Consider the following 18145-nt stretch of genomic DNA (forward strand, 5'->3'; position numbering starts at 1 on the left):
AACCGTTCGTTTCGTTTGTGCAAACAATAGTGGCTAAACTAAATTTGGCATTGGAGTTTTAGAGTTCAACCTTGATAACGTTTAACTTTACAGATTTCATCTCGCTGGAGATTGTTGAAGGGTGTCCTCGACTGTTACTCGACCTTGGTTCAGGGACTGTTAATCTGACACTTCCTACTAGGCTCGATGATGGAGAGTGGCATCGCCTTGATGTATTCTGGGATACTGAGGTAAGCACTTACATTATATTTTAGTTTCTAACTTTATTTAACTATATGCTTTTGCACATAAATAAATGATTGTTTGGTTATCAACGTGTAAGAATTCTGTCAATAGGACCAGATGTAAATATCAGAAATCAGCAATGGCTCTTGGCTGTGCTATAATAACGTGAATTGGTGGTGCGGATATGTTCTAAAGCTGTCGAGTTGTCTACAAAAAATAAAGGTCTCCAAGACCAGAACAACTGCGAATATGACACGTCCCTACAGCAAACAGATTTAAATTATTTTTAAAAGGAGAAAACTTGTATTACCTCAATATTAATAAGGAATTGGGTTTTACCGTACCAATAAGATATGTTCTGCATGTATTTATATTTATCGTGATTCCCATTTATCCAAATAAATCCATGGTTTTGGTTGGAATGACAAAAATTGAAATGCAACTTTTTTTTAAATACATAAAATGAAAACACTTCTTAAGTGTGTATGGCACCTGCTTCTTTACCATCCCACTGCCTGTGGCTGGCTCAGGACCTTGGCTTGGCCACGGGTAAACAGAGGATCAGGAGACATGTTCCATCATACAGAGTATAGTAAATTTAACCTCTCAGTTCAATTTAGAGAAGTGGGCTAGCCATGCGTTTGAGCAGAAAACCTCGGTCCCCGAAGTCTCGGGTTTGAATTTCACAAGTAACTAATAGTTTTAGCACTTAACATGACCACGATCCTCTAGGCTGAACCTGAAGTAATATGTAAAACAACGTAGGGATATCATCATGTGTTCTAAGACGTGGAAAAGATATAAAAAAATATAATACTTGCTGATACTTTTTTACTCTCTTAATTAACTCGTATGTTCGTTGATGGTATAAGTGCTATTTCCGTAGCAGGTGCTGTTATATTATAGCATTCTTGACGCATATCGTATGATTATTTGCTCTTCAGGAGGTCCGGTTGCTGGCCGACCACTGTAAAGGACGCAACGCTACTTCCCCAGGTGACCGAAGTACGACCCCTTTGGACCGTGAGTGGTCTGACTGTCTTACATCCACGTATCTACCTCCGTTCAGCTCCCAGCTCAACGTTAACTCTCCCCTGCAGCTAGGAGGTTGGTATGTACAACCCTTCCAGCCTAGAGAGTACAACTGGACCCAGGGACCCGATGGAGTCAGCTTCCATGGCTGCCTTCGCAATGTTATGTTCAATGAAGAGGTTAGTAATGTTATTTGAATAAATATATCTAGAAAATAAATTTTTTTGTAAACATATTAAAAACATTTCTACCTATCTAGTTTCCAGATAGTAGTCCAGCCTTTAAGCGATCCACTTACTGCACATTAAGGGCAAAACTTAATGTTAAATGTTACTGATAAATACAAAATCAACATTAAACCCACTGTTTGTCGCAAAATTAATGAGCTAACGTTATATATATTTTTTTGTTATTAGTCACATTAGTCTACAGTTATCGAGAATTAGCTAAGTGCAAGGCTATTTCAAAAATATTCGTTGATCTACGCTCACATACATGTCATTGGACATACAACTGTTTTCGGCTAAAAGATTCTATGCGCATATACTACACTACGAACACAAGTAAACATATTAAGCACAAATAAAACCCGTTAAATGCCAAGGTTTAGCCATATTGTTGCGGATTTAAATAAACACAGCCATAGAAGCCAATGGAAGGTCAAAAGAAAAAAATGAATTTGCATAGCTATATTTTTAAACTTATAATAAAACAAACATGTATTAATAGGTATTCTGGGTACGACCGCGTCAGAATACTAGGTGGAACACATACATAGCTATCTTCGAAGCTGCTGCTAGTTCTCTGACAGGCACTCAATACTAGTGCGCTTGTCGCCGCTATCTGCAACGAAGCCAAAACGTAAACAACAAGTGTTCCACCTAGTATTCAGACGCTGTCGTACCCAGAAGACTTAGTACTAAAAGTTAGTGATTGTGGCCATGGAAGCCTAATTTCCTATAATTATTACCCCAATTATTAAGAGAACAAATAATACTGTAGCGTGCGATTATCTAAATAGCCAAATAAAACTTTAGTAAACCTATAATATGACACCGTTTTTATTAGATCTTTGAGCAAACAATATTTTTAATTCCCCTTGGTCTCGGAAGCCTGTACATGGAACCCACAAAGCAAAGAAAGCAATGAGGTGGTACAGTTCAATAGTGAACTTTATAGATAATGTTGAAGCGGCAACACCGGGACACGAACTTCAAAACATATCAGTATTGGTTTCACAGTCCATTGCGCTATCAACTCCCCAAACAACAACAACAACCACAATGGTCAAACTGTTCGGAGAATTTTTAAACCTTAATATAAATAATATTTTTTTTTAACTGTATTAGGTTATATATTTAACTACCGATCTAATTTTCCAGATAGTGGACCTTGCAGCCCCCGCACTGTCCCAGGGTACGCACTCTGGTTGTTCCCTCACCCAACAGCTCTGTAGCTCTAGCTGCTCACCCTGGAGCGATTGTGAGGCATCGCTCAGCGGAGGTTCTAAATGTAGATGTAGACCAGGATACACTGGGTTGTCCTGCTCCTCGCCCACCGTCCCTGCTAGCCTGTTGGACCGAGGGTACATAAAGTACGCCCTCAGCTTCGAGCCCGACCCGTACTCGACAACTCTGCAACTCAGGTTCCGCACCAGAGACCCTGCAGGAGAGTTGTTTAGGCTGGTCGACCAGAGGCAGAGGGAGTACATTATCCTCGAGGTAAGATTTTTACTTAGGTAAAAAATTAAGATGGCTTTGGCATTGACTGTGTTATAAGATAGACACGTATATTTTTTTGTGTTTTAGGAAAAAATATGAGTCATAGCTAATTTAGATTAAAAAAGGGCCCTGAATATTGACTAAAGTATTTATATTCATAATTTATATTATATTTATATTTATAGAAAGTATTTTAAAAATACCAAAGGGATGTATTAATATAGCATATTCCTTTGATTTAATTATTTACCTAAACATTTCGTAAGAGAGTGAATTTTTATTAATAACAACCACACCATTACTTAATCCATTATATTAAGTGTTGTGGGCCGTGTATATGTTAAATAGTAATAAAATGTCCATCTGAGTAGTTGAAAGTTTAAATACCCTTTATTATTTGTATTTCTTTGTTTTTGGTTGATAAAATATCCAACGTAAATCTCTTGCAGGGATTTGACCTCGTTGACAATTTGGAAATAAACGACAATTCAGTTGCCTAGGCTACAACTCGTTGAAACAGATAAAGATAATCCTGTCGCTTCGTTTCCAAACCCACTTCCGTTCTTGATACACTGTATTACAGTTACCACCGGAGGAAAACAAGTTTATTTTCATTTGAGGCGTTTTAGCCAAAACCACAAACTTCAATGACATTTTCGATATCCCTACCAATAGATTTTACCAATGTTTGTTCTTAGACAATAATATAACCCGGTTGTGGTCTTCTAAAATACGAAATATACAATTGATGAGTATTAAGTGTTTTTCATTTTAACGTGGCATATTTATATTGAAAATTATTTTTATCAATCCACTAACCATCTCATAATATTTACCAGGCCTTGACATTTGTTTGCTCTGGCATAACTAATTGTTTATTGGAAGACTATTTTATATATTTATACAGTATTTAACCATTTAAATGTATTTTGCTCACAAATCCTACATTACAAAATCAAAAATAATATTTTTGTTTAATTCAATAATTTTATTACATTGCTTTTACGTTATGGTAACTACACGACGTAGCCTGAACATATATTCTATGCTATATTTTACAATAGTTAAATAAAATAACTTTTTAGAGTAAATTAAGATGGCATATGCACTTAAGATTTCTTGAACAGCACATACCACTACATATACACACACATAAAATCACGGACTTTTACACATTTTATGACATTTCAATCTATTTTAAATTCAGATAAAATATATTTTGTAGTTCATATTTTTTACCTAGCGCAATTAGTTGGCTAATTTGTATCTTAGTTGTTTATATTAAAATTTTAAATATTTCATCGTGGTAATGTACAGTTAATCCGTTTATGTTGGAAGATTCATAACGTGTTTTAGTTTTTTAATACATAAATGAAATCAAGGTACAAGAGGAAATTACATGAGAAAATCTTACAGTTTAATACATTTATATACTGTAAAACGTTAATATATATTGTATACATATTGATAACAATATTGATTAACACATATTGATTTACCTGGGGCACTTGTTTCCGAAATTTCGTTAATATTTATCTTTTCAAATAACAGAATTGTATTATCTATCTCGGTATTTCATAAACTTTATTGAAATCATCAAATGTGTTTTAAGCATCTATGTTAATCAAATTTACTAACTTATTTGTTCGTAAGATCGTTAAGGTCGATCAAATTTTGTACATTTCCCATAATTGTTATCCTATTGTGCCTTTGTTTTCCAGATAAACAAGAGGAACATTCAAGCAAGGATGAACCTCAATAGCATGAAGCCCAAGGAAATAATTATTTCACTGTCGCATGTTAACGTGTCTGACGGTAGATGGCATGTGGTTAAGGTAAATTCATCCTACTATTATACAGGGCCTCTCGGAAGTAAAAACAAAAAGTTTGAAATTGGGTTTACCTTATGTGTAAAGAAGAAGAAAAAAAACTAAATATAATATGTTTAAACTTTTTTAATAATATATCCACCATTATTTTTTTTATTTAATAAATTTTATTTAAATCTTTTAAAACTATGTTTACAACACTTAGTATATTAATTTAAATAGCAATAATGGAAAAAAAACTATGTTATTTAGATCTCTGAATACCGCATTATAGTCATCAAGTTAAAAAATACCGAATAACAAATATTTGTAATATCATGATTTTTATTTAATAAGACAAAATAAGAGTAAGCTAGTCAAGGGTACCTCATTTTCAAACATTTTACAACTACATATTGTGATATTTCAAGTATTTATAATTTGTAGGAAATGTTAAATGAAAAATAAAAGTGTACTTTACATAGGCCAATTTCTATAATATCAACATTTTTTTCAATAATAATTCAAGTTATAAAAAATTAAAACAAACCTAATTTTGTAACAAATAAAATTTTTATTGATTTTATTTTGGCAATGGTTTACTAATAATAAAATATTAGTATACTATTGCCAAAATAAAATCAATAAAAATTTTAAATACCAAATTTCATAAAGATATCTTTGTAAGTTTTAAATGTTTAAGATTTGAAAACAAAAACAAAATGGCAAATATCTCGATGTAAGGGCGTTTTTTTTATATATGCATTATGCATAATATTAGTTTAATTTTTACTCATAAAAACCTATTCAAAAATGTTTTGTACTTACATACTTGGACACCCAGTGTTCCAATTGTTTTAAAAACTTAATGTGTTTAGATTTTCAGGCTAACATCATGAACAAATATTTTCAAACCCCTATTAGAAAACTGTGGGTATCACAGGTTACTTTGGGTGGAACTGAGCCTTTAATGGAGGCCCGAGGTGGATTAAGATATTCCAGATTATATTAGGTCATACATAAGTATGTTGTCTTACCCGGCTTTAATATTTTCTCATACTTTTCAAACATATCGTTGTTGGTTTATAGGTGGGGTAATAGTACTGATACACTTTAAATACTGCAGATGGATCACTTTATTAAGTGCATACATGGGTTAAGATGAATTCCGCATTTGTTGTGTTAGATGGTACGACACGGGTCTTCCATCTCTCTCCGGCTCGATGGAGGAGAAGGTAGAAATATCAACGAGAGCTTTGTGTTTACTGGGCATCAGCTGATAACTGTTGATAAGCAAGAGGGTGTTTATGCGGGAGGACCACCGGAGCATATGGCGGGGAAAAATGTCGTCTTAGCCTATCTCAGTGAAGGTAGTATCTTTGTTGTTTTAAATTTTGTATTGGTTTCCGTTGCTATAAATTATTTGTTTAAAGATTTTTTTTATCACCCCAGTATTAACCTCACGTTCCTTTGCATATTTCACGGACTTGATTTAAATTATCAATGAATTAACAAAAGAATTTTCTTTTGAACGAAATAAATACGTACTGTAAGCGGTTTAAGGGCTAATTTGGGGGTTGTAAAATGTATTAAATTAATAATTGTATGCGAGTGTTTTATTTATGTGTGTTGCCGATAGGAATTACATTTGTAAAAAAATATTTATAGGGGTTTTTAATTAAATCTAAAACGCTTTCCAATTTTTCACCTATTTCCTCTTTGATTATATTATCAACAACACTACAATTATAAAAAATAAATCAAGTTTTGTTTTACTAAATTTGACAAATAAAGCTGCTCAGTCAAACAGTTTAGCTTTTATATCCATGTTTTTTTACCAAACTGTTAAACGACTTATAGTAGATCTAAAATCTTAAACAAAAAAAAAACATTGTGTTGTCTTTTAATACATGCACAATATTGTGTTATAAATTTGAAGCTGAATTGTTACTGATGCTGGCATTCTGATACACAGTATCTTTTTAAACCCACCATGAATAGTTAAACTGCAAATTACAATTTAAAGCTCTACTTAAAATACTACATCAAAGAACACTGTCAAGTTTAGAAATAATAATAATTTTTCTGTGAAAGAGAAGTTTCAATAAGGAATGAGTTGAACGAATATAAAAGTTCTTTTAGAATTCCATATTTAATTAGGATATTATATTATGAATATGCGTAGTGATATTCTATTATTTTTATTTTATTAAGGATTCGTTATGATACTAATTAGTTTAAGAAACTTTGTCTAGGCTACCTACAGTAGACACTAATTTAAATTTGTATTGAATTTAAATATGATAAATATGCTAAACGTTCTAATCGTCTACATGTAGACTTGCCATACAATAAACTGGCTAACATATCACCCATGACATAATGTAATAAATATTTTATTTTTTTATTATTATAACGACACGATCTGTACTATGATGAAATACAGGCATTATTTCTCTTAAAAGGAGAGATTGTTGAAGGATTCCTTGAAATTCTCGTGAAAACTTCATGTAAAAACATTTGACAATGAAAGAATGAATAAATCTTTATTCCAAAAGCATAATACAAAAAAGGACAGAACGTATATACGTTGAAAAAAATACTAAAATGTGACATTAATAAAAAAAGTATTATATTTAAAACGTCAAATTATTGTTATAAAACTTATTACAAAGTTAAAAAACATTTCTGTACTTACTTTTGTTACTTATTCGAAATATATATTTTTTAAATTTATAAGAGCTTTTATTCAGCCCTGGGCAGTACCATGAGCATAGGATACATCCAAAAGAATCATCTAGGGTTTTTGTAAACTTTTTTTTATGAAAAATTTGATCAAAAGAGAATTAGACATAGAAGTTGGACCTTAGGTAAAAACCCCTAAAAAAGTACAAAACCTTTTAGGTTCCCTTCCTCGTTTATATACAAAATTTACTATTTATTACTCTATCTTTGTTACAAATGGCTATTGCCTAGATTTTAGGTCTAAGGAGTTCTGTATACTCCATTACCTTGCTTGTTTAACAACCTTCCCACTCTACCAGGTTGTCTGGACGATGTTCGACTAGATGGTCACCCCCTCCCACTACCTCCCTCTACCAACGGGTCCCAGTGGGCCCAGGTGGCCGCCTCCCAAGGTCTAGAGGCTCACTGTCACTCCAGGAATGTCTGTGTAGACGTCAAATGTCCCGACACGTACCTGTGCCGAGATACATGGAACGATTATGTCTGCGAGTGAGTTTTAAATATCACCCAAATCGAAATGTGTGATCAGTTTGCGTTGTATCCTCTAGGTATAAGATGACATGATTTGCGAGAAAGAAAGAAATTTTACCATATAAACAACTACTTATCTTTACAGTGTTTTTTCCCAGAAAGCTTATTGAAATGTTTGAAATCTGAAATGCAAGATTTTAGGTGTGTTTAATACAAGGATCAACAGTAATTTATGTGAATATACATCTTAGTTAGTTACGCTTTCCTTAATGACAAGCCCCATACCGGCAAACCTCATTAGGTAAGAGAAAGCTAACTAATTTCAGCACGAGCGTTTAGTATAAAACAGAAGAGAATGCATACTTAATATAATTATTGCATTGTTTCACCATTTAATTTTTTCATAAATATTCCATCAATAATAGTGTATATAACTTATTTGCTTATAATATGTATTTTTAATAACTTTAAAATGCCCTTCCCTAACTCTTATTGAGGAAAAATATCGAAGACGTTTTTTAAGTAATTATTTACTCAAATACCTTATCGAGTCATTGGCTTTTATAAAAACAAATGTTTCTCCCCCTACATAGATGCGGTGAGGGCAAGACTGTTTCCCTGGACGGCAGGATCTGTGAAGACATAGATGAGTGCCTAGGTTCTCCATGTCTCAATGGAGGTGTCTGTGTGAACCAAGACACTGGGACGAGGTCCTCCTTGGGGTATCGCTGTGACTGTCCAGACGGTTTCTGGGGTCAGAAATGTGAACTGCTGCAGGAGAGACAGTCCATGAGGATTGGACTTGGAGCCCTATTCACAATTGTTGGCTGTGTTCTTTTTATACTAGGTAAGCGGCTTCTTGAGGAACGCTGAACAGGCCTAAAAATGCCTGATTTTCAACATTAGGTCTAATTTATACCAATGCTACCTTTAAGTACTATGCATTAAACCAAGACTTTTTTACTTATAACACCGTCATAAGTAAATTTACGAAACAAACTCAATACAATATTTCCAAAGCCGTTTCATCTACTAAATAATATAAGTTTTCGTCATATGCCTGGAAATAAAAATAAGTGTTGTCATTTTAAAGTAGTTATCAGTACAATATATGAAATAATTATTTTAATCCATGATCTTATTTGTTTTTTGCGTGAATATAATCAGCCTAATTGTCTGGATTTATTATTGATTGTACTAACGCCAGTGGTATACCAAAGCATAATTTTCAAGTTATACTGGCTTCTGGATTGTCAGAACTAAGATACCTATTTTTGGCCCCTTTGCAAGGTTTTATTAAAACGGATCTGAGAAGCTTAAAACAATGTTAATTCTAATGTTCTATATACCATTTTGTTTGGAAAATCATGGGCTTCAATATTATATATAAAACATAAGGAACATTCTTTCAAAAAAAAATTTTTAGGTAAAAAAAATATAATTTCGAAAATTTTCAAAAAAAAAATAAGTTCGCGCTCAATGAAATTGTATAAATTATAGGCCTATAAATATTTGAAAATAGACACTTTGTTCTAAATTTAATGAGGATTACAAATATATAATCATATAGCGAGGTAAGTTATCAAAAAAATAATTTATGAGCGAAAAACGGATTTCAGTACATAGCGTTTAGCTAAGAATGCATAGCCTAACCATAGCTAGGAATCTGGCTGATAATTTACATCAATATCACTACCTACTTCTTCAGGATCATCAACCAGCACTTCAAAACCACTTAAATCGTCTTATAATGCACCACGTATATCACTACTTTTGATTTTTAACACTAAAACAATGATAAACGTAATAAAACACATCAGTCATCGGTCCGGGGGAACCTAGCTGTTTACAAATACACGCACGTCGGCTGTCTGCTACAATATTTTCGGAACTAAAATGAATAGCGCTTAGAGACAGGCCTCTGGAGAAAGCTTAGAATATTACGGAAAGAACGATACCTAACTCGATCCAGTTCAATCCGATTCAGTCAGTCATAGAGCCTTCGCCGTAAACGATGTTTGTGCGTCTTAAACTCGACGCGTGACCCTACACAAAGTGTGTTGTGCGTCTATTTTTTGACGCGTGACCCTCGGAGGGCTAGGGAACCATTACTAACCATTAACAACCATTATTAACCATTAACCATTCACAATACTTCACGCTGAAATCATTAAAAGCTATACATTATAAGTTATACGGAAGAATGTTGAGTAAAGAATATAACGTTCTATTAAAAAGAAAAATATAATAGTTGTAATATTAAATACCGGTCGATCAGATGCTAACTGGGCACGAGATAGAGTGACGGTTTAAAGTAGTACCTTGCATATGTTAAGCACCTGTGACCTAATAATTTTTTTACTGTGGATTATTAAAAACCAATTATTAAAACACGGTTCCACTATCATCCATTGTTGGAAGGAGTCTTCAATTATAGTCTGATTATAGCCAATTAATTTTAGCACTAATAAGGTTTAAATTACCTGGCTTCTGTCATCGATCCTCGGTAGTTTTATGAAACTACAGCTGTTTCATGCCTATCACTGGCACATCTTCAGGTTTGTTGAACGCCAGCTTCTTTATAAAACATCCCTCGTTGTTGAGTTCGTCATGGTTACACAAAAAACATGTTGACATTTACACACACGAAAACACACACGAAACATTTAAACATTAATTAAAGAGCGACTGCGAAACGTGATGCGGTGCCGGTGATGGATAAGTCGCGACTGTCACGTGTCGGCAGCGTTGACCCCTACCCCTGTTCTATCCTTATCTTTTCTTTCCTTGGTTTGGTAATCAGATATCAGAATGGCTGTGTTGTAAATTATATTAGACTCGAAGGACTGTTTTTCGTTCAAAATATGACGTGGTTGTTCTTTTGATGCCTTATATATTTCGTATTCTTCTATTGTGTCCATATGGCGTCCTTTATTGCAAAAATGTAATATATCTAGGTTATTGTGAATGTCTGTATAGTTATGGTTTGTGGTTGTTAGGTGGTTGGAAAAAGCTGATTTAGAATTCTTTTTTGGTAGGTGCTCTTTATTTTTTATTTTTTTTTTTATTTTTTTTTATTTTTTTTTTTTTAAAGAGGTTGGCGGCCTCTTTTAACCTTGCATTTGCCCGTCCACATAGACTAAGCGCCCGTGCGTGGATCGTTTTACAGCAAAGCAAGGAGTGAGCCGGTACAGTACAAAGGTGAACTGTACTGATAAAATGTTATCGGCAGTGACCAGGATCCGAACCCACGACATCGCTGCCTTGGGCCCGAAGTCCGCGACGCTACCGACTGAGCCACCGACTCACTAAATCGGGTTGTGAAAGATCTGGCAGTTTGTCCTATGTAAAAGCTGGGACAATTGTCACATTTTAATCTATAGATTCCGGTTTTGTTGTTGTTATTAGTGTGGGACTAGTTCTTGACTCTGATCAATGACGACAGCTTGTTTGTAGTCTTAAATGACACTGTTACGTCATTTTTTGCCAGTTCTTTTCGCAGAGTATCATTTAAAACCACACCGAATTTAGCGCTAACGTATTTTTTATTATTTTCTCTGGGGGTTATTTCGGTTCGGCTACGGTGTTTTGAGATCAATTTGTCTATGAGGCTGCTACTGTATCCATTTGACACTGCAATATGTTTTAGTATTCTAACTTCGTTAATGTAGTTGGTTGGGTTGAGTGGTACGGTGAGTAGACGATGGACGAAACTATTGTGGACACAATAGAAGAATACGCAATATATAAGGCATCAAAAGAACAGCCACATCATATTTTGAACGAAAAACAGTCCTCCGAGTCTAATATAATTTACAACACAGCCATTCTGATATCTGATTACCAAACCAAGGAAAGCAAAGATAAGGATAGAACAGGGGTAGGGGTCAACGCTGCCGACACGTGACCGTCGCGACTTATCCATCACCGGCGCCGCATCACGTTTCGCAGTCGTTCTTTAATTAATGTTTAAATGTTTCGTGTGTGTTTTCGTGTGTGTAAATGTCAACATGTTTTTTGTGTAACCATGACGAACTCAACACCGAGAGATGTTTTATAAAGAAGCTGGCGTTCAACAAACCTGAAGATGTGCCAGTGATAGGCATGAAACAGCTGTAGTTTCATAAAACTACCGAGGATCGATGACAGAAGCCAGGTAATTTAAACCTTATTAGTGCTAATTTTAACGATCCAGAGGCCAACCATCATGAAATTAATTTTAGCATGTCACAAATTATTGGACCGCTTGTCATATTTCTCTGCAACGTTCTTCAGTGTTACCACATCCAATTGGCTTCTTATTTTGACTACAACACTTGTTTTTTCCAGTTCTAATAGCTTTATTCGTGGCGTACACACGACGCCGAGATGCCACTTCCATCAAGAAGACCTCTGATGATGACGTCAGAGAGAATATCATCAGTTACAATGATGAGGGTGGAGGACAAGACGACCTCAACGCTTTCGATCTTCTCCCGCTCAACTCGTCCGCACCCGGCAATGCGGCAATGGTCAGGACGAGCAACAAAAAACTTCAAGGTAAGGAATCAACCACAGTCAGTAAACTTAAGTTTCCCCTTGAAATGTAACATTACAAGAGATCATGTAAACTATTCCTAACCAACGAAGGTTTCACACTGGTTTCTTATGAACCTTATAAAAATCATTTTTACGGTAAATAATCGTAAAAAAAAACATAGATATTCCTAAGAATAAACCCCCCCAAGCTTGATTGGTTAACAACCTAAATTTTTATGGGTATTTTCTGACATTTTTGCTTCAAAAAATGATGTACGAATAATATGAAAGGTTACTTTTGGTCCCTCATCAGTCTTTTAATTCCGTCGTGTCTACTGTGCAACCTGCGTCGGTCTGTCGTTCTATTAAATGTGACTGGCCTTCCTAAATGTTTTTATTTTAAAACTGTTAACTTTATGTTTCAACAGGTGTTTATATATCAACGAAAACTTCCGTAAATTTATTGACTAATTTTATGAGGGTTTGAAAATTGTAACCGAAACTAGTTACCCCAGACTACGCACAAAAAGACTGAAGACGCACAAAAAGTTACGCAACCTATCATATTATTTGTTTGTAGGTAGCCGAATGGTTATAGTGCTGACTTCATATCTGAAGGTCGCTAGTTAAAATCCAAGCGACATCTTTACCTGACCCAGGTTCTATTTGTCATTGGGCTGTCAATTTATCATGTTATTTAACAAAACTCTGACGCTTTAGATGGTACAAGACTAGGGTTTTGCCTGTTCCTTAAAAAAAAACTTGAGAATACCAATGGCATGGATAAAATACCAAAATCTCAACATCATACCAAATATTTCAAAAAATGCTTGATCACATAAATATATGTTTTAAAACCAAAATAGTTTTATAATAACGTGGGATTATTTGACATTCTCAGCTAAGCAATGTTTATGAAAGGAACTCCACGTACGCACAAAATATAAGTTTTATTTGGTTTACCTTGTTGAGTCAAGGATAAGATGAGTGCTTCTGTTGTTTCTGTAGAAACTTTTGAGTGGCAAAATAAACTGTGTCGAGTTGCCCCGTGCTATCGATTAATTATATCCCAGTTTTCATTTATTTTTTTCTTTTCAGTAAGAACATAGGTACTTCGCAATGTATGTTACATGTACAAATTTATGTTTTATGTAGCTTTCTTACTTACAAAAAAAGTTATCAAGTATGGGTGTATGAATAAACAATATTTTTCGGAGATAAGCGGCTATAGGTACGGACAGTTTGCCAGGAAATTAACAAGTACAAATTATAAATATTTCTTATCACTATGAGCTGTGTTGCAAGGGCAAGTCTATTCAGTAAATCAACCATCCGAACCATCCGACCAATAATACCAGCCAATTCGATTGGATACTTCTGAAAATACATTTATTGACCGCTAGGCCAAGTTAAAAACTCAATTGAAACCTGCACTACTTCATCTTATTCCTGGTTTTATTTTCTACTAACAACGACGGCAGCACATCCCAGCTTGGACGTTTCTAGGTTTATTCGAATGCATTCGATGAATCTTCAATATAACTTATCTTTGCATTATGGTCGATCATCTCGTAGTTATTCCAATTTTGACGGAAACCCTAGGATGAGTAATTGTAAGTTAAACAAAAGGTATAACGTTTCGAGCATAATTAATTACTTTTTTATCACAACACTATTAGGTATGTTAAAAGCCTATTAACCTGTCTTATTGTTGCAGTGCCCGAGTTGATAGAAGAGACTAGCCTAGAGTCGAGGATAGAAGGAAGGCGTAAACGAGAGGACGTTGACCCCAGCGAGCCAATGGGAGACGACTTGAGGAGTTACGCTTTCGAGGGATGTTGTGAAAGTGTTGTTGGGTCTCTGTCGTCGCTGGAGTCTTGTAAGTTTCAATATTTGTCAGACACCTTGAGAAGTAAAAATGCTTCACAGTCAGTTTTGATCATGTAGAGCGTGGTAATAATTTAAATTAAAAGTGTTGTTAAAATTGTGCTTATCTAGTTTAATATGAATCCGAGCCAAGAATAACATACTTTTATCTACAACAGTTTTTTAAAGTAGCAGTTTCAGTTCAGTTCTTAGAATTGGAAAGCTTAACATAACAACATTGTTTCTTACATAACAGCATAGTTTTGCTTAGCAACACGGGTAATGGACGAATACGGTTCAAGTATTAAGATCGAAGAAGTAAAATTGTAATGCTTAGAACTTCAGCTAATCAGCTGTTTACTTAGTTGTTAACGATTGGTGTAATTAGTGATTGGTACCAATGAACACATAACCTTATAAGATTCTTTATGTAGTATCTCAGAGTTAGTATCATTGATGGTACAATGAGTCATCAATGTCAGTGGCAATGAGAGGTTATAAACAAAAACATACCATTATTAACAGTGTCGTCAACACTATTTTTACGCGATTGTTGCGTAAACTACTTTTACAGAACAATTAAGCATCGAGAAATTTCATGTATTGAGAAATTAGATTACGTATTTGGACAAATTTTTTTCTTGTAGTTAAATTTGATATTCTAATTTTAAATTATTTTTGAAAACAATTTTGTTGTGAGATCACTCTAAATGCATGGCAGACAATACGTAAATGTACTGAATTCTTCCGTGTAAATAGAAATATTAACGCAGAAACCATTCTCTTTGGCTGAAAACATAGGCCTAGTCTATAAATTAGCACATTTTTTGAGCTGTAATTGAAAAATCTCTACCTTCTTATCTTCGACAAATAAAATAAGAATTTTAATGTTTTAGCTTAAATTATTGAAAGGTTTTCTAGTTCCGCACTATATTCCCCAGGGGTTAAGAGTTATATGTTTTATGACTTTCCTGATAAATGTACAATGTTTTATAGTGATCCTCTGTTTCTTTAATGTATTGATTTATTTGTTAAGAGTTAACTTTTATTTAAATTGTAATTTGATTTAAAAAACCTCTATGTAACGATAGATAATAGAATAACTATGCTACACAATGTAAAAATTGTCAAGAGCAATGAATAAATAAATATTTAGACAGGATGCAATTAAAATCAATAAATAAATATATTTTAAATAATATAATAATAATATAATAATAATATAATAGTACATAATTATAATTATATAATAAAATAAATAACATATTTATTTATTTATTGAAATTCTAAAATACGGACTCAAGTTCACTTAAAGCACAGAATCTTAAACTACTTTTAGTTATATTTTAGTATAATCTTCAGCACATCTACCATTATGTTCACACAATTTCTTTCTGTCACCTTCCTAGATGGCAATTGCTCCTGATATTGGCAATCAGAATTTCAATCAGGACCGTAAGATCTAGCTGTCAAAACACTAATGTATACCAGTCACTATCAACGACAAACATGCTCATGTGTTTTATTATAGACAAATAGAATTAAATATAGACCGACACCAGTGCATAAGTTCTGGTGTCCACTGCTAGGAGTGCCGTGTAGATATGGCGCACGCGCAACGTGACTACACGGCACTCCTAACGGTGGACGCCAGAACTTATGCCAACCACAGCACTGCTTCGGTCTATATGAAATTATAATTGTCTATGGTTTTACGAAGCTTAGGCGTTTTAATATTAAATACCTTTTAAACCTTATTTAAACCATAATTTAAATCCTGCCCCTGGCAGGATTAAGTTCTGGACTTAACGGATTTTGCTAGATCCTTGACTCAGCCAGAGACGAGAATCTAAATTAAGTTCTGGACTTATAGGTCCATGACTCAGCGAGTCAATTTTTAAACTCCAGAGTCTAACCAGCCAAATAAACTCCGGAGTCTAATAAGTTCTGGACTTCGCTAACGGCCTAACTCAGCAAGCCATTTCTTAGACTCCAGAGTCTAAAGCCGGTTTAAGTCTAGAACTTAGCTAAATCCCGAGCTCAGCAACCGGCCCTTAATGACCTTTTGATCAGGTATTATCTTTGGGTCATTAAAAAAGTTACTTTTAATTTCTTTTGTTTTTGTCTCTTAATCACAATTTAAATGTAAACTAGAGGTTAAAATACCTTTAATCCTTCAATCCGATCAACTTCAATGATGAGCACCGGCCGGTTTCAGACTGACGGACTAAAGGCATCTTAACATTTAATATTTACTTTATTTTGTATTAGTTTTTATATTTTTTTTTATTCCCAGGTGCAGACCCTGACGAGCCAGTCAGGTACGTCATGTTGGGTCCAAGGTTTGCCAGACTGGTCAGCATATACTCATCTGCACAAACTCAATCTACAACGGAGGGTGTCTTAGAGGCAACTGTATAGTGAATATTCCTAGTAAGTATGTTTCATTTCCATTCTATTCTTCTGTGGTATATTTGAAATTGTAATATTTTCTATCCAAGGGCGTTTGGCCTAAGATATACTAATTAACTTTCATCAAAATAACTATATCTGACTTTAATTAAATAATAATCATTTTAGACCAAGAAGAAAATTGTATTTCCTTTCTATTTGAAATTTATTCTCCTTTTTTATTTTTTTAAGATCTTTTGGGAAATTTAAACTACACAGTAAAGAGTAAAAACGACGATTTTTAATGTTTTTTTTATTGGATTTTTTTTAAATTTGATGAATCGTTTATCCAATGTAAAGTAAATTAAATTGTTTGTATTTGAATGGTTAGTCAAAACACGATCAAGTCTATGCCATATCAAATTACATTATGCATGGATATAAATTATTATCAGGTACTTAACTAACAAATCAATTTTTTACAGATATTTGGATACATCAAATTGCTTCAAACGTTAAAATGATCAAAAGACGGATGTGCTTCAATTTTAAACTCCTCTTTGGATTTTATTTTACTGGGGACACTTAATGAATACATATATTTTACTATTAGATCATTGAGTTTTAAGTAAATTAATAGTACTTTATTTTACAACTACTACCTATGTAAACTACAAATTATTAATTACTTTACGAATAAGTTCGCATAATTTGATATCTCAGCGTATATTCTCGTTAAAGGTGATGTTGTTAAGGTCAACAAATGTTAAATTAACACATGTTTGAGCTGTAATTTAAAAATCTATATCTTGTTAACTTCAACAAATAAAATAAAAATTGTAATGTTTCAGCTTTAATTATTGAAAGGTTTTCTCGTGTGCGGTTGAAACAGTGCTACTACTATTTTTAAACAATTCATATTTCATAGTTTGATATATAATCTGATTATAAATTTGAAATGTGTTCAAACAATAAAAAATAGACAAGTAACCAAACAGATTAAATGGAATAAACAATGTGTTGAAATTTGTTTACTTCCTGCATGAAATGCATTATTACAATGTTTGAAAGAATGTAATTATGTAAATATATTCTGTAAAATAATGTTTGTAACATTTAAATCAAAATATTTGTACGAGCTTAGCAAATAAACTATTTTTTGTTCCTAAGTGGCATTCTAATATTCCTTTGTTTAGTATTTTACTTAATCATAGGTTTAGATACTTGATTTTAAAACAGTGTGTAAATTAGGTCTTGAAACAAATCAGTATTATTTTTAAAACCGAAATAGATAGAAATATTCAGTTTGTAGCATTGATTGTTACAAAGGTTCCGCTATTTTTTACACCAAGAAATAGTATAACCCTC

General features: G+C 33.5%; 1 protein-coding gene across 1 annotated transcript in view; it reads left to right on the forward strand.

Moving 5' to 3' along the window:
* The window catches only part of LOC129000377 (putative neural-cadherin 2), a 49752-nt gene extending 31854 nt beyond the window's left edge, over positions 1 to 17898 (forward strand). The window contains exons 17-27 of the mRNA XM_054427341.1: positions 94 to 230; positions 1170 to 1436; positions 2640 to 2978; positions 4700 to 4813; positions 5973 to 6156; positions 7831 to 8020; positions 8596 to 8849; positions 12332 to 12541; positions 14238 to 14399; positions 16683 to 16819; positions 17263 to 17898. Of these exons, the coding sequence (XP_054283316.1) occupies positions 94 to 230; positions 1170 to 1436; positions 2640 to 2978; positions 4700 to 4813; positions 5973 to 6156; positions 7831 to 8020; positions 8596 to 8849; positions 12332 to 12541; positions 14238 to 14399; positions 16683 to 16807 (1982 nt within the window). The 3' untranslated portion in view covers positions 16808 to 16819; positions 17263 to 17898. The remainder of the gene's footprint in view (positions 1 to 93; positions 231 to 1169; positions 1437 to 2639; positions 2979 to 4699; positions 4814 to 5972; positions 6157 to 7830; positions 8021 to 8595; positions 8850 to 12331; positions 12542 to 14237; positions 14400 to 16682; positions 16820 to 17262) is intronic.
* Positions 17899 to 18145: the final 247 nt, after the last annotated feature.

The sequence above is a fragment of the Macrosteles quadrilineatus genome, unplaced genomic scaffold (assembly GCF_028750875.1).
Source record: "Macrosteles quadrilineatus isolate MER2022 unplaced genomic scaffold, UCM_ALF_1.0 Scaffold_8__2_contigs__length_117827958, whole genome shotgun sequence".
In the NCBI taxonomy this organism is placed as follows: domain Eukaryota; kingdom Metazoa; phylum Arthropoda; class Insecta; order Hemiptera; family Cicadellidae; genus Macrosteles; species Macrosteles quadrilineatus.